Genomic DNA, 21002 nt, shown 5'->3' with positions numbered 1-21002 from the left:
CAAGCACTAACCTTCCCGTAGTCCTCGCTGAGCAGCTGCCCCTCCAGCTCGCCCAGCCACAGCTCCACGTCCTCCACGGCGCGGTTGTACTGCTGCTGCTGAGCAGCCTCTTGCAGCTTGGATCCTTTCAGCACGGAGGCGGTGGATAGAGCCTCCCATAGACCGGCGAGCTCGTTCAGGCGGGACTCGATTTGAGCTGTGGAGAAACGGTTCAGGGTTAGTAAAATCTTTAGATTTGGTTTTTTTAACTCTATTTGGTGAATTTATAGCTGGCAATGGTAGTGAAATGGCAGGATATTCTCGCCTAGATTTTCAGCAAGATGCATACGTGAGATGCAAGAGGCCTTTGTCTTCGAGCTTTAAGAAACGACCGCGGAAAATATAAGTGAAGAAGCTTCAAGAATGCAGCCAATCCAGTTTTATTGCCGCCTTGACGGGATTGCTTCTGTCTGCATTCATTGTAAGGAAAATATTGACATCATCATCAAATTTATTTTAATGTACCTGTAGCGAAGTGCTCCTGCTCCAACAGCTGTTTCCCCTGGGCGGCGATCTCGTCCACCCTGGGCTTGTTCGCCTGCAGCTCCTGCTCGAAGTTGCCGTGCTTCTGCACCTTTCCGTTCAAGTTGGTGGGGTCCAGGTACGAGTCGTCCGTGGCGAACTTGAGCTTCTCGTTGATCCAGCCTGGTGGGAATATGTTGAGTTAGTGTTGTGGAAATGACGTATACACGGTATACAGAGAGTAACAAAATATTTCAATTGCTAAAAGCGTATATGTAAATTGATTTTCTGTGTAAGTGGTGTATTCGTGTAGCTCTAAATAAATGTCTTTTTTTTCTTTCTAAAACGTTGAATAACTTTTTATGAATTACAGGGTTTGTCTTTGTGTCATATGTTATATGGGTTTCATATTGCAAAACATGCCGCTATATTCGTGGGAATAGAAAGGGGCATTGCGGGCATACTGATAGATACTGAGCATGTCCGTCCACAATTTTCATATTCTTTCATAGATAATGAAAGTATATGAAAACTTAACGCGCTTTACACTTCCTCCCGGGGTCTATACCCATTTCTCACCTTACCTTTTTAATTAGCAAAATAATTAGCAGTACATAAAAAGTAGTAGATATATAAACATTTACCCTTAGTCTCGTCGCAGTCCCGCTCGAACTGCTGGTACTTGTAAGCGTCTTCGAGCAGCGTGCGGCGCTCGCTCGAACTCTTGAGCAGGGCCGCGCGGCGCTCCAGCAACTAGGGGTGAAAATACTTGGTTAGAACAGAATGTGGATAATGGTTGGTTCAGAATGATAGCCTCGGAGAGCCGTTGGCAGATTACCAGTTAGATTGGCATGTGAGAGGTTGCATGGGAGAGGCTAACAGTAGCACTGAACCGAAACCGTTTGAGTACACAGGAGGTTGAGAACATAATTATGGTTTCAAGTTCACATTGCCTGGTATAACCATGAAAAAACATTTGAGGGTACTGCCATATAAAAGCTACTATGGCATGAAACCCGTGCGATGTGCGCGAACAAAAAGGAAGCAGCGACAAAATTTATCGGAAGGTCGTAAATACAACAAATTTCCTGTCAAATTAAATCTTGAAACTCCTCACACTACAATAATTATCTGTACTTATTAAATACACTTACCATCTCCCTCCTCTGAGCCACATCATCAGCGGCATAATGTTGCCCTTCAATCAGCTTGGTGGCGAACTCATCTAACGCCTTTATCTTCTCTTCCTGTGCAGCTAGAGACTTCTCGAAGTCCTCGTGCTTCTTGAGCAGAGCTTCGACCGAGTCCAGCGAGTCGCCCACGTCCTTGTTGCCGAGGAATGCCTGCGGAGTTAGAGGGGAGATTAGGAATTGGTCATGTAGAAATGAAATATAGGTTTGATCATAAGGGCAATTTGGAGAGTTCCAGCATTAATTTCGTTACTGTATAAGGTTTTCATTTTATACGCATCCACGGATAAGTTTCCAGTATCCATGAAAAGCATTTGGATATTGCTATTGATATAGACTCTTCGCCACTTTGCTTTCTGCTGTCTGAGACCTCCCTATAAGCCGCTGCTCTATCGACTATGCAGCGCTAATGGCGCTAGATCTTCAATATCATACCTCTTGCTTATGCATCCACGGGTCAGCCTGCTCCGTGTCTCCCGCTTGCAGCGTGTCGAGCGCTTGAGAGACTTCGCTATATAGCGCTAGATCTTAATGACTTACCTCTTGCTTATGCATCCAGGCGTCCGCTTGCTCAGTATCGCGGTAAAACAGTTGAAGGTCCATGCACTGCAGATACAGCACTCTTCGCTGCTCCCACAGCTGTTGCAGCGCTGAGCTCTCTCTCTGCAGCGTATCGAGTGCTTGAGAGACTTCGGCTGAGGCGCGGTGTTCGGAGTCTACGAGCTGCTGGCCGGCCGACGCGCATGCGCGGATTACGTCTTCACGCGCGTCCATCTCGCCCTGGGGGAGGAAAGTGGGGGTTAGATTTATGTCATATAAATTTTGGTTTATTTGAAGGTGAAGGCTATTATTGGTGCAGGTTCACTATTTATACATATGGATATTATATAAATCACTTAATGGCAGAATAAAAAGCCAGGTTTTATAATTGACATCAGCATGCTAAATCATATACAAATGACCAGTGCCGCTGGAACAACAACTGTGTTTTACATAAACATATTGACTTATTTACATGTAAAGCGAACGCATATGTGAAAAAGTGTAGTCTATGCAGGCGCGGATCCAGACCTCAAAATAGGTGATGGGCATTTGGGCAAGTAAAACAACCGACCAAGTGCGAGTTGGACTCGCCCACTCGGGGTTCCGTACAAGTCTACTTACCTGAGATAATTTTCTTTTTAATTTCATCATATGTGATGAAACCTACTACATCCTTTATTTTTTTCATATATTTTGGATTAACCATTTAGCCAGCAGGGGGAGGGAAGGGACACTTGAGTCTAACAAAAATTTGCCAATCACTGAATCAAAAAATGGTTTGAGCTTAGCTGACATATTTTTGAAAGATCATAAAAAAAAACAGAAAAAAATCATCCCAACTTGCGTATCCCAAAAAAAATATCGTCGGTGCCGTAAATTTGTATATTTATGCGAAATAACAGCTAGATATCTTTACCCGTGTCTGAGAAAAACTGTGGTGACAGACAGACAGACGGACAACAAAGTGATCCTATAAAAGGGTTCCTTTTTTCATTTTGAGGTACGGAACCCTAAAAAAGGTGGTTTTGCCTCGCCTTGAGGTATTGTTAGGTAGCAGATTGTGTGTATGTTGGTAGTGATCATAACGCAATTTTTCCTTTTCAAAAGCCCGAAATGCAATTTTTCCTTTTCGAAATTTTTTACCGACAAAAGTTTGTGCTACGGCAAAAGTTACTATACAACGTAGGCATACAACTAGACTAAATTCTCATTTAATAGGGAACATGCATGTATTTTTTTAATATTCGTATTCGAAAATTTTACATCACTTTATTTTAGTTTAAAAAATTCAACGCCAAAAAAAGATATTCAAGGTATTTTAAATAAAGTTAAAAAAGAGGATGGGCGTTTGTTGGGACATATGTCTGGTCCAATAAAGAAGTGTCATACATGGTTGGATAGCTTTTTTAAAGTGCGCAAAAAAATATTATGACGACAAATCTGTATAAGTTGTCCATTTTGAAATACATATATTCGTCGGAAGCAATTATTTTCAGCGACATCGCACTCTCTCTCTCCTGAGAGAAATTACTTTCAACAGGTTTTATTTACTGAGTTAATAAACAAATATAATATTATAATAAATTATGATAATTTGTTATAAAAATTAAAAATGAATGTGAAAAAATAACAAAATCATTAAAATTACAGATATAAAAACTTTCAAGGTACGATTATTCTAATTGGACAGTAAATCAGGACTAGCGCTTCCGTTATTCACATTCTGAAAAAAAATACATTTTTGCAGAATGTGAATGTGAATTTTTACCAACGACGTATCACTCATTTTTATTGGTGCCGGTCCCAACTTCCATAGATTTGTGCCCATCCTCTTTTACAACCGACACGGCCACTATAAACGCCCATCATTTCGGCGGGCTATGTGTGACGTAATTGAATCACATGCATATTCCCAATGCGGCTAATTTTATCTTTATAGGCCGAATAGTTTTATGTTACCTACAGCTATTTAAAAGTCTACTCATGAACAATGAAAAAGTTACACTTACAAAATGTCGACACCAAATTACTAATTTTTATTAAAACATTTTAGAATATGATCAAAATCTTAAAGTTTTTTATAATAACTGTATTATAAAAACTATGTGGCTTATTGAGATCAAACTAGTCTCGTTGTACTTATACGTAAATAGTGACTGCTATTAGCCGAAACTCAGTCTTGGCATGACCGAAAAAAAGGAGGGCTTTCGACGTGGAAAAAAATATTTCGCATAACCAGAAATCATCACCATTATAAAAAACAGCCATACGAAAATGATAAAATAACGAAATTATTATATTGAAATCCCGTGGTATGATATGGCAAGGCATTTAGGTGATGGGCATGCCCATCTTGCCCATATGGGTGGATCCGCGCCTGAGTCTATGAGTCAGCGCGGCTCTGCTTTAATATGACGATGACATAAACTTTCATCAGGCCATGTCACCCGCGTCTTCCTACAACTGCTACATTCTCTTGCTATAACCATCTGATCCATCATCCTCACCTTATGCTCCTGGTGCCTCTCGAGCAGCGCCTCGGCGCCGGGCACGTCCTTGGCGAGGTCGTCGGCGGCGATGAGCGCGCGGATGGCGTTGATCCACGACACCAGGTCGCTATAGCCCACCAGGAAGTAGGCTCTCAGACTGTATACAAATATAGGATAACGACTACGGCCCTAACGAGACCAATGACACAACATAGATATCTAAAAAGCGGACGCGTTAGACAAAACGTGACAACATTCTATGACGTTCACCGCGATAGGTCAAAAGAGTAAAAGCGACGTCAACTTTGTCATCCGTATCTTGCTACTGCTGCTGCTGCTTTATGTATTGTGGCGGGTCGCTTTGTCTTAACTTTAATTCCCTACTATAACCATCTGGTCTATAATCCTCACCTTATGCTCCTGGTGCCTCTCGAGCAGCGCCTCGGCGCCGGGCACGTCCTTGGCGAGGTCGTCGGCGGCGATGAGCGCGCGGATGGCGTTGATCCACGACACCAGGTCGCGGTAGTCAGCGAGGAAGCGGTGCAGAGCGTGCGAGGATTCGAGCTCCGTGCGGCGCTCCTGTTGGGAAGGAAATGAATGTTTTATGGGTTGTTAAATGGAATGATTTTAGGGAAGGTGCCTATCTATAATGAAAAGGCTCTTTTAGGCTAGGCAGAAGAATGGGGGTAAAAACTTCAGTTGTAAAATAAACATTCAGAGGTATTGCCTCCACGCCCTTCATGGTAACTTACATATTGTAATTGTAGACTAATGTATGTATGTGTGTATGTAAAATCCTGAATCTACCAATAGCAGCTCAATGGGCCAGCCGTTTCAGCGACCCCAAGATTATTATAAATTTTAAAATCAAAATGGCAGACTTTAAATTCAAAGTGGAGGTTATTTCATCTTTAAATTTCAATTTAAATTCTAAGTATATCTGCTACGCATGTGCGTGCGCACACACACATAGATATGGTTGTCCAGTGTATGTATCTTCAGTGGAATACAGAGCTTCACACAGTACGGTTGTTTCATCCATATCATCTGGCGAACGAGTTTGTGTCTACCCGCGCGTGCTAACAATGTCCGGTGCAATAGGCCACATTTCGGTTTTTGACCATAATTCAACGGATTGGCAAATTTTCCTAAGTCGTTTGAAGCAGTACCTAAAATTGAACGATATTAAGAAGGAAAACCAAAGTGCTTTATTGCTAACCAGAGTGTCCACTCAGAATGCTCCTAAAAATTCCCTGACTTTTCCCTGACTTTCCCTGACCGTTTCAGAAAATTTCCCTGACCAAATATCAACATATAAATCTAATTTAAGTAATTTGAAGACAAATTCTTGATTTCAAAGTTTTACATTCATTTGTTTGACACTTATTATAACTTGACTGCGTAAAATATGTACACAGGGTCGGCAAAAATGGTATATTAATAGGGAAGTATAGCACTTAAGACACACTAACGTTGTTCTACTTCTAAATATTATCCAATCTCCATGATTTTTAGGATATTAACGACACAATAAATTATAGTTATTTTTGTTCTCTAAATTTGCTATAGATTCAAACTTTAAACACCTCAAGCAACGCAATTTTTGTGATCAAAACTGCGCCGAATCATGCCGTTGTTAAACAAAAACAGTGTATTTTTTAAAGGCGAAACCTACCGTCTAGAATATATTATGCTGAAACGATTGACATCAAAATCAAAAAGAAATGTTGATATTTACTTGGTGAATAACGATTTCCCCTGAAATTTTATCAAGAAAAATATCTTTGTTTGTCACGAGCTACATGTATCTCTATAGCACCTGAGCCCCGGGCATGAGTGCACAAACGATAGCAAATGTTTTCCTAAATACCAATTTCTCGAGGTTCCCTCTTAAGTCTTAGGAGGTCATTCTAAACAACTTTTGCTGTGCGAGTATTGAAAATTTCCGAAAAAAATCATTATCCGCATCCGCCTTGCAGCTTCCTTAGTCCAAGTTGCTACACTGCCTAGTTTAATAGTCTGACCAAAATTAGACTGATTTCCATAAAAGTAGAAATTGAAACAGAACTAAATTTTTTTGTATGGCTCTCACCTGTCAGACAAAGTTGTTACTTAGTTGTGTTTTATGAACATTCATACATGTTTAGTAGTACAAAATAGAATAAAGTTTTGATCTGCAAAATTAGTAAAAAAAATTATTATTGATTAATAGATGTCGCGCGGAGGCAGCGTATGCGATCTCACTGACGCTGACGTATAAAATAATTAGCGAATTGAGAACCTCCTCCTTTTTTCCAAGTCAATTAATGAGCGCGTCTGCACCATAAAAATGACGTTTTTATCACAAACTTCTAAAAGTCTTTAAACTAAATTTGTTTTGAATGGTGGGATGAGTCACCCTTTTTTGCATCAACCTGTATACAGGGTGTTGCAAAAAGGGTATACTAAGCCGAAACCAGCATGTGCAGCATGGCATATCTAAACCCGAAACTGAAATCAGAAATTCAAAATTCGCGAAAAAAAATATTTCTTTTTTTATAGAAACTTAGTTGGTCACGTGACTTTACTATAGAGAATGATATTTTTTTTTCGCGCAATTTGAAATTCTGATTTCAGATTCGGGCTTAGATATAATATGCTGCACATGCTGGTTTCAGCTTAGTATACCCTTTTTGCAACACCCTGTATATACGTGCTGAGTCTGGGATCTAGCTAATCTTTTAGAATTCCTACTATTTTGTCCAACTGTCATATTTTATTAAATCACGTAGATTTAAAAAACTTAATTGTATAAGTAATTAAGATAGTATAATAGTAAGGATCAGTCAAAAATATTCCAAAACTAAACGATATTTTATTTTATGACTTATGTATTTCACGTAAAAAAGAAGTATTACTAGTAAGGGAAAGTACTAACAAATTTGCTATAAAAAGGTCATTTTTCCCTGACTTTCCAGGTGGCCCATCGATTTCACTGACTTTCCCTGACCACCTAGAGCTTCCCTGACTTTTCCCTGACTTTCCCTGACTTTCCAGATAGTGGACACCCTGCTAACACATTTGTCGGACGAAACGTACAGGTTAGCTAGGAACCTCGTGCATCCCAAGAACATCGAGGAAGTCACATTTGAGGAACTAGTTAAGGAGCTCAGCAGTCATTTCACTCCAAAAAGGTGCAACTTCGCCGACAGGGCGAGGTTCTACGAAGCGAGCAGGGCAGGTGGCGAAAGCGTGGAGGCATGGGCGGCGAGGTTAAGGGGCCTCGCTATCCTGTGCGACTTCGGCAGCGAGCTCGAGGTCCTGCTACGGGACCGGTTCGTACTCGGGATGAGTATGGGCCCGGAGCGGGACCGGCTGTTCGAGACGGACGCGGCCACGATAACCTTCAACAAGGCGTTGGAGCTGGCGCAGCAGGCGGCGTGTGCGCGACAGGCGCGCGCGGCCGCCGTGCCGCTCAAGGAGGAGCCCGTGTTCCGGGCAGGCGTGAGTCCAAGTGGCGCAGAGCCGCGCCGCTGCTCCGCCTGCGGCTTGAAGAGCCATACGGCTGATAAGTGTCGTTACAAAAAGTTTCGGTGTCAACAGTGTGGTGAGAGAGGTCACCTTAAGAAAGTGTGTTCAAATAAAAAGAACCATAGGCTTCTTAACAGTGTCAGTGTCGAAACGGGGTCGGGGTCGACATCCGCAGGGGCGCAAGTTGACGTTGAGGAGCACACTTGCCGCGAGTGTGAGCTTTACAATTTGAGGTATGTCAGTTACAAACCAATTTGTATTGAAGTTTCTGTAAATAATATAAATTTAAACATGGAATTGGATTCTGGATCTGGTGCATCTATAATTTCCGAAGAATTGTATTTAAAATATTTTAACAAATTGAAACTGCAACCTTGTAATTTGAAATTTTGTCTTTATAATGGACATAAAATTTCGCCCTTGGGATATTTTGATGCAAAAGTAGAATATGAGTCGAATTACAGGAACCTGCAGATTTTTGTTGTTGAGAATAACGGTCCGCCTTTATTAGGACGAAATTTCATGTCTGAATTCAAATTATATCTCACATCAGCTGTTAAAAACTTGAGTATCGACAAGTGCCCAGTTGAGGTTTCCCAATTATTAACAGAATATTCAGATCTTTTCAAAGATGAGCTTGGTTTGTTCAATAAATATAAAGTTAGTTTGCACCTGAAAGAAAATGTCCAACCAAAATTTTTCAAACCCCGCCCAGTGCCGTTTGCTTTAAAAAGTAAAGTAGAGGCAGAAATTGATCGACTTGTTAGTCAGGGTATTCTTGTGCCAACAACCTTTTCGGAGTATGCTACACCAATAGTGCCAGTTTTAAAAGAAGATGGCAAGGTGAAGATCGCGGGCGATTTCTCCTTAACTCTTAATCGTGATTTAAAAATTGAGAAGTATCCTTTACCTCGAGTAGAAGAAGTATTTTCTATTCTGGGGGGCGGTGAGAAATATTCAAAAATCGATTTAAGCAACGCCTATAACCAATTTTGCATATCTGACGTAGATGGTTCACAGGATTTAACTGTTATTAACACGCCAAAAGGACTCTTTAAGTACACACGACTAGTGTATGGCCTTGCTAATGCTCCTGCAATATTCCAGCGGGCTATGGAGACCTTGTTGGCAGGTATCAAGGGCGTGAGCTGTTGGTACGATGATATTTGTGTTACGGGACCTACTAAAGAAATTCATCTGCAGAGGCTGCGTGAAGTTTTAAACCGTTTAAGAAATGCTGGTCTGCGTCTTAGTAAGAACAAATGTTCTTTATTTCAAGATAGCGTAAAGTATTTGGGTTTCATAATAGATAAAACCGGTCTCAAAACATGCCCTACAAAAACGGAAGCGATAATAAAGGCTCCGATACCTACCAACGTGTTAGAGGTTAAAAGATTTTTAGGGTTAGTCAATTATTATCGGAATTTTATCCCAGGTGCATCCTCTTTACTAAGCCCATTACATGAACTCCTACGCAGTGAAGTACAATGGGAGTGGGGCGAGCGGCAACAGCGCGCTTTCGATGCCGTTAAACAGCAGCTAGCCTCGGAGCGCGTCCTGGCCCACTACGTGCCCGGCGCGCCCCTCGTGCTCACGGTGGACGCCGGTCCCGCCGGCCTCGGAGCTGTCCTGGCGCAGCGGGACCCCGAGGGGGTCGAGAGGCCGATAGCTTTCGCCTCGCGCTTACTCAGCGCAAGTGAAAAAAATTACAGCCAGGTACAGAAAGAGGCCACCGCGATTGTCTATGGTGTACAACATTTCCACCAATATTTGTATGGCTGTGATGTAGCTTTCACACTACGAACGGATCATCGGCCTTTACTAACCATTTTTGGAAAGAAAACTGGTATACCGGCTATGGCAGCATCCCGCTTACAAAGATATGCTATTATTCTTTCGGCATACAATTATACTATTGAGTATATTAGCGGGGAAAATAACATAGTGGCCGATTTCTTTTCACGAGCTACTTCCACGGAACCTTGTCAGATAGAAAGCAATGATTCATATTTGGTGAATTTTTTAGATCCCGATATCTTACCAGTTACTTTTGCTGACATTAAAAAAGCCACATGCGAAGATAAAACCTTACAAACAGTAATTGGTTACATGAATCACGGTTGGCCCCGAAAAGTTAAGTGTCACGAAATTGCACCTTATTTTCATTGTAAGCTTGATTTAGAATTAAACAATGGTTGCTTATTTCGGGGACATAGGATCATTATACCTAAAATATTCAGGGTGAAAATGTTGGACGAGTTACACACTGGCCATTTTGGCATTAATAAGACAAAGAGCTCCGCTAGGTCAAGAATGTGGTGGCCGGGAATAGATAAGGATATTGAGCGTTGGATAGGTTCTTGCGAAGCGTGTGTGAGCGTGCGGCCCGCCCCCCCGCGCGCGCCGCCCGCACCGTGGCCGCGCCCGGCCGGGCCTTGGCAACGAGTGCACTTGGACTACATGACAATAGGACAAAATACCTATCTCGTAGTGATCGATGCCTATAGTAAGTGGGTTGAATGCCTACACATGAATTGTGGAATCTCAACTCGTGCACTTATAACAAAACTGAAATATTTATTTTCTGTATTTGGAATTGCGAATTGTCTAGTTTCCGATAATGATCCTAAAATAAATTCTTTAGAATTTAGCGAATTTTGTTTAGCAAATGGAATCAAACATTTGACATCGCCGGTGTATCATCCGGCTAGTAACGGGCAAGCAGAAAATTCAGTTAAGGCATGCAAAAAAATGTTAATGTGCCTGTTCTTATCAAATTCAACCCAATCGATAGCGGCTATTCATGAAAAGCTCCTCGGTTTATTGTTTGAATACCGTAACACGGTACATTGTACGACCGGACAAACGCCTGCGATGTTGATGTTTGGACGAAATCTAAGGTCAAGGTTAGATTTGGTTTTACCTGATAAGAGCATGGATCAAGAAGTACTACAAAATAATTATACTCCAAAGTGTAATAGGCAATTTGATATTGGTGATAACATCTGGTTAAAATGGTTTGTGAATAGGAAACATGTATGGACATTAGGAAAAATTATTAAAAACATAGGTAATCGCATGTTTGATATATTTGTTCCTCAGTTTAATGTTTCTTGTATAAGGCATATAGATCAAATAACGAAATATTGTGGTGATTCGATTGTTTTTGACGAGCAATTAAGCGGAAATGCCGTTGAATCGAATTGTTCGGCCGCGGTGATATCACCAAGGCAGCCCCCGCCTCCGCCCGAACCGGTCTCCGCTTCCTCCGCGCCCCCAGCTGTTGCTGATAGTTACAGTTCTCCTGTTGCGGGACCAGTTGTTGAGGAGGAGGGAGACGAAGTATGGGAGCAGGCTCAGGCAGCGGAGGCCGGTCCGTCAGCTGATGCTCAATGTACAGAGTCCGACCTTCAAGGGCCGAGTGAGCGAACCGAGCGACCTACTTGTAATAATGATAATAATCATAATAATAATGGCGGTCAGTCGCTGGGTTCGAGCATGCAACTTAGACCTAGAACTAAGCATATTAATTATAAGCAGTGAATTTATTATTTATCTTTTGTATTCTTTGTATACCTACAGGATTTCAAAATAATGTTGGAGGAGTGCTACGCATGTGCGTGCGCACACACACATAGATATGGTTGTCCAGTGTATGTATCTTCAGTGGAATACAGAGCTTCACACAGTACGGTTGTTTCATTCATATCAATATCTCACCTGAGCCTTAGTAACAAGCGTCTGCCAGGCCTGCGCGATCTCCCCTCTCTTGGCGTGGATGGCGGGCGCGTGGTCGCCGTGGATGCCCGCCAGCCGGTCCGCGTTCGAGGGCGGCTAGAAGGGCTAGTACGGGGCGCATGTAAGACGTGACAAGAGTTTTACATCGCGGAGCCTCAAGAGCGAGCGCGACGGAGAACTTTTGTCACGTCTTAATAGCGCCCCGTGCTACAAGTAGCCCTGTCGTGGTCGCGTTATACTCTTGTTATATTTGAATTACTTATATCTCACCTGAGCCTTAGTAACGAGCGTCTGCCAGGCCTGCGCGATCTCCCCTCTCTTGGCGTGTATAGCCGGCGCGTGGTCGCCGTGGATGCCCGCCAGCCGGTCCGCCTCCGCGCCCAGGGTTGTCACCTTGTCTTCGAGGGCTGCCAGGTCGCGTTCTACCCCCTCGTGCTTGCGCTGTGGAGGGTTGTGGGGTTAGTTTATGGTGTGATAGGTGGGTAAATCATATGCTAAGTTATACTAAAATGACATAAGACCTATAGTAACTTCACACGGGGAAGCATTTTATATTATCATCATAATCATATGATTAATTAACTAAGCGGTCTGTTTTTAATCTAATGATAATTTACTGCTGGATATTAACCTCCCAATAATAATTCTAAAAAACTACATCAAGACCCATCCTCTTCAAACCCCAAAACCAGATAATGCATGTTTTGTAATAAATAAAGATGCGCTCTAATATCAATAGGCATATCGAACATCAATGTTACAGGTTAATTAAAACACACCTGCAGCGTTTGCACAGTAGCGAGATCCCTGCCATAGTCATCCGACCCGAGAATGAGGTCCTTCTCAGAGATCCAGGCGATGGTCTCGTCCGCATCTCGGTTGAACAGCTGGATCTCGTGAGCGCCGAGAAGACGCTCCTGACGGATGACTACCATCTGGCGGAGACGCTGCCATGCTTCGTTAAGTTCCTGAGGATAGATAAAGTATGGGATTAGAATGTTAATGTTACATACGTACTTCAATAATAGACACAAGCGAGGGGCTAACTTCGCCTAGTTCATAGTCATCATGCTAAGGAATGTTCAGCATTAATAACGTGGGCCGTTGGAATATAGAAACGGGATTTTGGCAAACAATAGATGTTTATGTAGGAATTTATTACATAATGTTGCCATTTATGCTCTAGGTAGTTCTTAGACATGTCCTTCTGGAACTGTCTACACACTAGACTGTCATGTACTCACGTCCTTCCTCTTGACAATAGTCTCTCTCTCCGGGTGTCCCTCCAGCACGAGTCTCTCGGCGAGGGCGTTGACCTCGGTGACGCGGTACTCCTGCGCGGACATGTCCTTCTGGAACTCGTCGAACTTGCGCTGCAGCACCTCCACGTGCTCCAGGTCCGAGCCGAACTCCTCCGCGCTCACGAACGTTTCCTGATGAGGCAAAAATATGGAATAAATGGGGGGTTTGATGGATGTTTTCAGCAGGTAGGTACCTTAAAACCCTAGTTTGGATTAAAATAAGACAGATGAGTGTTTAGCAGAACGCTTTAATGGAATGTTTTGGTATGAAACCAAAACAAACAACTATATTTATTGATTAGGAGCTCAGTAAAAACAACGAAATAAGACAGGACATTGAAATTATAGAAATTTCTACATGCTAACCCAAATCGACCCAAATTGACGATACTGCCAAAAAGTTTACCTTGTCATGAATCCAGAACATGACCTCGTCGCAGTGTCTGAGGAACTGCACGAGCACCAGCGCCTGCTGCAGCTTCATGCCCTTCTCCGCGAGCCGGGAGAGGAGCAGCTCCCACAGGCGGTGCAGCTCTTCCAGGCGACGCCTGAGGGGAATGGGAGCGTTAGAAATGTGAAGATACAGGGCGAGGCTTCATTGTTGTGTTACGTCGTCAATACCGTATTTTTTTATAGACGATGCTATGCAACCTAGCGCAATGCAATAGGGTTTTTTTTGTTTATGTGTTACTTAATACACCACTGGGACCATCTGCCAAATTCCATTATCTTATGATTATGATTTGTCTGATTCTGATTAAAGATGATGATGAATCAGCTGCCTTTATAGCAGTCCACCCCACCGTTATCAAAGAAATAAGTAGACTGTTCGAGTCTAATAATGTTACCTGATGGTCTCAGAGGCGAAGTGTCCAGCGGAGATCATCTCGGAGCCGGTGTTGTCGAGCACCACGATGGCGTTGGAGTGCGCCGCCACCTCCGCCTCGAAGGCTTGGTGCTTCTGGATCTTAGCCTGTTAGAAGATAAACTACTTTAGTAACAGGAATAAGTAAGAACATAACTCAAAATCAAATGTTTTTTTACATCGTAAAAGGGCTTTTGTCTTTGTAGAAGAACGCGGATCATTTTCAGACATGAACATTTAAATAGTATTAACTGTGCAGGCCATGTGCACAGCAGTGGGACACTGTAAATGTCTACATGCAAAAAAACTGCAATTTTAATACTATGAAATCTGCATACCAACAATAATATTAACAGTATTTCTCCATTTAAAATGTTGCCACATCCACCATAGGCAGAAAATCTTATTTTTATTCATCATACAAATATAAAATTTTCTAATGAACGTCAATTTTTCAAACTACTGACAACTTCCCACTTAAACGCACCTGCAAGTTGGTGGGGTCCCTGTAGCTCTCATCACTAGCGGCCTGCAGCTTCTCCTGGATCCAGGACTCGAGCTCGTCCGCATCACGCTTGAAGTACTGGAAGCGGCGAGAGTCTTCGAGCTTCTCTCGCTTGGCGCGGGCCTCTTGCTTGAAGTCTTCATAGCGGTTCAGCACCTGAGTGGGGAAGGCAGTGTTTTGTAGTTATGGATAAGGGTTGGGTAGTTCAACTTTAGTAATTTTTATATAGTAAAAATTTAATAGTTAATATAATTAAAATTATGGTACCTACATTGCAGCAAATTCACAATATTACAAGCAATTTTAACTTTCTGATGGGATGATGAATTAATAAATTGAAAACTGCCTTGTTGAGATAACTTTATATAGAGAAAAATTATTTACTTAATTATGGATATTATTGGAGGCTTATTTGGCTATACATATGCCTCATTTTCTGCATACCTGTTCACGGCGCTCCTGAATATCCTCAGCTGTCTCGAGGATCTTCACCTCCTTGGGAGGCGGGATCTGCTCCATGATGGATGCGTCAACTCAACTGTAACAATCATACAAATGGAGTTATTGTTATATATCTTTAAAAATAAGGTTGTTCAACTGTCGTGAAACTATTGTAACTAACTTACTAACTATTATTATCAAGGACTGTAAAGTTAGCAGCAATAAAAAATGCAAACAAAAACTAAGTAGAAAAGAGAGACCAAGTACACTGATAAAAAAGTTATAAATGATTCATCAAGTCTACTTACTAATTATGCTGTTTTGAATAGTTGTTTGTAATAGTAATGTTGTCTAGAGATAAGTACAAAAAAACAAGTAGGTATCGGTTTTTGCAATGAGTTCAGTTTTTCTAACTGCTGGTTTACCAATATCAATTATAATCCACATGTTTTTTTACAACAACCTGATTTAAAGGATCATTTTAAAAACTTTACTGCAGGATGCTGATCTATTAAGGCCAACAGTACATTAAAGTTGACACAGTACATGTGTGCTACAGTTTGGAGGCCATCAGCAGGTATGACCATCATTGCTTACATCAAGCGACCTTCATGCATGACTAATGTGACCATACGTCCCGCTTTGGGCGGGACAGTCCCGCTTTCAAGCTGTCCGTCCCGCTGTCCCCCGCGAGAGCAAAAATGTCCCGCTTTGTTAAACAGGCCAAACGATAATTTAAATTACCTACATTTTGTTACTTCATCCCATATTTTCTTTCTTTATTTTAATCACTTGAGACAACTTCTTCTTATCACTTACTCACATAGACTAAAGGGAGTAATATGAGTCTGAGTTCCACCGAGACTCCGCAAGTAACTTTGGTCAGTGACGATCATTGACTCGCTCTTGCTCTATCGTGTATGCTTATATAAATTTATCTCGCTCACCTACCGCTTCCTAACAAAGAAGAAATGTGTGGGAGTACATGTTTTCCAAAAAGTAATCTGTATTAACTTTTATGAATGTGAAAATAAGATAAGATGCACTATTGATAAGAACTTTAAATTAAACTTCTCAAATTATTGAAAAAATCAAAGTATAATGTTTAAGAATTTTGTAGCGTCTGGTATGAGAACACCCAAAAATTCCGAAAAACTTTTTTCCGTAATAGAAACACCGAATATGTACCAAATTTACAAAATATTGCAATAACGATTTTTTAAATATAGATTTATAAAAATCGAATAGATATTATAATGGCGAAGGTTTGTAATTACGATTGTTAAATACACGAACGTTAAAAAATACGATTACTTTAATATACAAAAAATAAAATACAGATTTATTATAATCACGAAAATATCAAATCCGGACGGAAAATATGATAATACGTGATTTTGTCAAAAATAAAATGAACGTACCAAAACCTAAAGATAGGTGCGACGACGATCAAAGCGAGGAGGAGCGTGTTAGGTGCACTTAGATATCGAAAAACTATGCGGAGCGTTTCAAATATAGAGTAAAAATATTCTTAAATAGAAAACTATTTGTAGTAGTTGTTGTTAAGTTACACAAGAAAGCAAAACATTTGCGCGGATTTTTACGGTGTTTAACCTTAAAAACCTTAGTTGAATACACACAACCAGATAGGTGCGACGACGAGCAAATCGAGGAGGAGCGTTTAGGTGCACATAGATGTCGAAAAACAAAGCGGAGCGCGGTGAAGCGGAGCGAAGCAAAAAAAAGTTTTTAACTAAGTTACATTCGGGGATTTGTGTTTTCGGAATATTAAAACTTCGGGATTCGTTATTTACACAATTAGATATAATAAAAAAATCGCACATTTAAAACATCGAAATTTTAACATTAGAAAAATTTACTGTAGTCATTTTTTTAATGTTTGAAATTTCGTTTATGAACTTTTAGTAATTTTTGTTATTCGGAAACTTAAAATTTACTAGAACTATAAAATTCATAATTTAAAAAAATCGTTATTTTCATATCGTAAAAAAGTAAAATATCGTAAAAAAATAATTCGGATTTCTGTAGTCTACCCGTCAGGTATATTTATAAAAACATAGTAAGTACTTAGGTATCCTTAAAAATTACAAGATTATTAGATAAATATTAAAAAAACGGTCATTCACCATTCATTTCATCTTTCACATTTCACTCTTTCATCGTAGGGATTGAACTTTCAATTGACGCACTTAGCAAACTGAGCGAAAAGATAAGAATATAAGAAAGAAAGATAACATAAGTATCTTTGAGGGATATGAAATTCCGCAGGTGTCCCGCTTTGACAAAAAAAATAAATGGTCACGTTATGCATGACTCATGTATGTGTCTGAGTTATCAATGGATGAGATAATAGTGTGTATAAGCAACTAAGTTGTATGTAGCTACAGACAGGTAAGTCTAATTTTAGATGGAAGTATTTCTAAATTACATAGATTCACATTTAGATAGATTAGAGAAGAATATTGAATTTTTGGTTACCAATAGAAGTCACATAGCTATTCACCAGTTTTGGATTATCAATTCTAACCATATTAGCTCCTGAATATATGAATCATCTAGCTACCTGTTAAGTTTGAGACCCAGTAATGAAATAGGATACCACAAGACTGTTACTTGATATGCCAGAGAAATACTACACTTTGCATTGATTACTGGGTGTGGTCATGCAATGCTAGCTTTCAAATTGCATTTATAGTTACCTACCTACATACAGCTATTGGACTCTTCAGTGGGAGTATAAAAATTCAAAACAAGTTTGGCCTTGGAATTTCCTTTATTTCTCTTGTTCTCATAATGCTAGGTTACAATTTCGGGAGACCCTTTCGGTACGACTGTTGAGAACAGAATGGCCGGCAGGCGAGTGCGTAAGCTGTTTTTATAGTTTCGCTTAGGCGGGGAGACAAGTTTCGCACACCTGCGTCGATCTAGTGTTGGCGGTTTGTAGATCGTTTTTGACATTGAATTTAAGGGGTTTTACAGCTCGGCCATCCTGCTCGCAACGAGCCCTCTCGTTGAATACCAACACTTCTTAAAATTAGGAACACTTATACTAGAAATTACTTGCTTAATTATTTCTATCTTAAGTGTAACTTATTGAATAATAATCATGGAATAGTATTACGAAGATAATTATTGATATATTGCAATAAAAATTAAATATCCTTTTTTTTTTATCTGCTTACCATGATTGAACAGTATAAAATGATAGAATAAAAGACAAGATTTTGTTTTGACTTCACTTATGCTATACTTAACACATAATACTTAATTACATTCTCTGTTATAGAGGGATTACATGTGGGCTTGTTCGGTGACTTCGACAAGCGATTTGTTTAGTAAACTTGTGCGCTATGTCGGTGACTTTGACAAGCGACTTTGTTAGTAAACTTGGCCACTCTGTCGGTGACTTTGACGAGTGACTTTGTTAGAAAGCTTGTACTCCATGTCGGTGACTTTGACAAAATTAGGTACTTGGTTAGTAAACTTGGGCACTTTGTCGGTGACTTTGACAAATTAGGTACTTGGTTAGTAAACTTGGGCACTTTGTCGGTGACTTTGACAACATACCTATATATTTATCAACTGCATTTACTCTGACATTCACAATATAAAGTAATAATTTATAGGTATCTACATAATCATCTCTAACATGAAATTACATAAACTATACACAATTAATTAGATTTATCATGGAACTTTGAGATTATCCTGTTGTTCATCGAGAGTTTGTACTCTCGCTATCATCTAGATCGGAATTGGATGTATCAGACGCTGGATCGGCAAAACTGAGCCATGGAAATATTTTGTCTACGGCTATTATGGCCTCGTACGCCTTGCCTTTTCGTGTAAGGGGTGTATCAACCACTATGTACCTATCGTTTGGTAGGACCTTTTTAATTTTATAAGGCCCTCTACACTTGGGTTCTAACTTTTTCGACTGCCCTTCTATACCCGTAGCTGCTCTTATTATTCTAACGAGATCGCCCTCCGAATATTTTGGGGCAGGTTTCCTTTTATCCCCAAACCTAGCCTTATCCTTCTCTTGTTGGGCATCTATCAAGTTTTTGGCCTTTTGTCTCAGATTTTTCAAAGAATTGTTATCGTTGTTATCTATATCGTAGAATATTTCGTTTATTATAGTATCGGAAGGATTAGTGATGAAACGTCCAAATAGAAGCTCTGAAGGAGTTTTCTTTGTGGTGGTGTTAACCATAGTGTTCAGACCTAGTTGAATGTTTGGTAGATGTTCATCCCAGTGTCCGTTTGGTTTGTCGTGATTCATCGTTCCCAACGCAGCTAAGATGGTTCTGTTGTACCGTTCGACTTGACCATTTGCCCTAGGAGTAGCTACTGCATTTAAAATGTGTTTGACTCCTACACTTTTAATATAATCTTTGAAAGCCTTGCTGGTAAAGCTTGTTCCTTGGTCGGTGATTAACCGTTTTGGAGAACCAAAGAGACTCAAATATTCGCGAAATACTCTGATGGTTGACGAGGATTTTGTGTCTCTAACACCTCTTATAAATATAAATTTGGTAAACGCGTCAATTATGACTAATATATACGCATTCCCACGTTTAGATTTGATAAACGGCCCTAAATGGTCTGCATGCAAAGTATCGAACGGCTCACCGACTTTAGGGATCGAATGTAAGTTTCCTTGTTTGGGTCCACTAGGGAGCTTATGATGTGCACATTTCACACACGCCCCGACATATTTTTTTACAAACCTCCTCATCTTCGGGAACCAATACATTGAGCGTATTCTATTCAGAGTTTTATCAAATCCCAGGTGCCCAACTTCATCATGGTTGCTTTGTAAGATTTGCCATCTTGCTCCTCTAGGCACTACCCATCTCGTAGTGGCGTGGTCTAATATTCGGAACAATTTGCCGTTCACAATCTTATAATTCTTTTTTAAATCTGCACATTCATCCGACTTAGGGTCCTTTAGGACATCGCAAATCCTTTTTATTTCTGTGTCACTTTGTTGTACAGTAACAATCCAATCTTCTGTTGTAACATTTAGTATGTCCAAAATGTGCGTCTCATCTGCATCTCCATCATCAACAGGCGCCCGACTTAATGCGTCTACGTGCGCCATTCTATCTCCTGCCCGATACTCTACCTCGCAGTCGTATTCCAAGAATTGGATCCACCAACGAGAAATTCGTGGAATCAGATCCCTCTTTGTAAAAGTTGTGCGTAGAGCACTGCAGTCAGTTATAATTTTAAATGTAATTCCTAGTAAATACACGCGAAATTTGGCGAGTGAAGATATAACCGCCAAAGTCTCTAGCTCAAAAGAATGCATTTTCTGTTCTTCAGGCGTTGTTCTTCGGCTATAATATGCTACAACCATAAAGGTTCCAGATTCATTCTTCTGCATAAGTATGCCCGCTAATCCATGCTTACTTGCGTCAGTGTGAAGTTGCGTTTCAGCTGTAGGGTTGTAGAGCATCAGAACTGGCCTCTTAGTAAGAATATTTTTCAGCTCCTGAAAAGCGTTTCCTTCTTCTTCAGTCCACTTCCAGGAGGCATCCTTCCTTAAAAGTCCGGTTAGTGGTTTGGCTATGGACGCAAACCCCTTCACGAACCTACGGAAGAATCCAGCCAAACCTAGGAATCTACGTACCTCGTGAATATTTTTTGGTGTAGGAAAATCCGCTACTGCTTTCGTTTTCGACAGTCCAGGTCTTACGCCATCTTTTCCTATTTCAAAACCTAGATACTCGATGGAATCAAAGAAAAAACGACACTTACTCATTTTGAGTGTGAACCCTCCATCGCGCAGTAGCATAAGCACTTCTTCTAATCGAGTCATTCCTTCATCGAACGATTTAGCAGGGATAAGAATGTCATCCATATATACGAGTGCGTACTTTGTTCTGGATTTTT

At 40.6% G+C, this 21002-nt stretch overlaps 1 protein-coding gene across 5 annotated transcripts in view; it reads right to left on the bottom strand.

Moving 5' to 3' along the window:
* LOC105398674 (spectrin alpha chain) overlaps window positions 1-21002 on the bottom strand; it is a 56203-nt gene that overhangs the window by 31690 nt on the left and 3511 nt on the right. For 2 of the 5 annotated variants that reach the window (XM_048626106.1, XM_048626107.1), the window contains exons 1-6: window positions 4742-4886; window positions 2232-2471; window positions 1656-1844; window positions 1146-1254; window positions 505-684; window positions 12-196 (exon numbers count right to left, since the gene is read on the bottom strand). In XM_048626106.1, coding sequence (XP_048482063.1) covers window positions 12-196; window positions 505-684; window positions 1146-1254; window positions 1656-1844; window positions 2232-2465 — 897 coding nt within the window. In that variant the 5' untranslated portion in view covers window positions 2466-2471; window positions 4742-4886. Of the gene's footprint in view, window positions 1-11; window positions 197-504; window positions 685-1145; window positions 1255-1655; window positions 1845-2126; window positions 2168-2231; window positions 2472-4741; window positions 4913-5134; window positions 5303-12241; window positions 12413-12750; window positions 12940-13215; window positions 13405-13678; window positions 13821-14120; window positions 14246-14624; window positions 14799-15086; window positions 15181-21002 lie in introns of those variants that run through there. The other 3 variants (XM_048626109.1, XM_048626105.1, XM_048626108.1) reach the window with 3 other exon arrangements.

This window comes from Plutella xylostella, chromosome 15 (assembly GCF_932276165.1).
Source record: "Plutella xylostella chromosome 15, ilPluXylo3.1, whole genome shotgun sequence".
Classification (NCBI taxonomy): Eukaryota; Metazoa; Arthropoda; class Insecta; order Lepidoptera; family Plutellidae; genus Plutella; species Plutella xylostella.
Note: the sequence above shows the minus strand (reverse complement) of the source record. Positions and strands in the feature narration are given on the sequence as shown.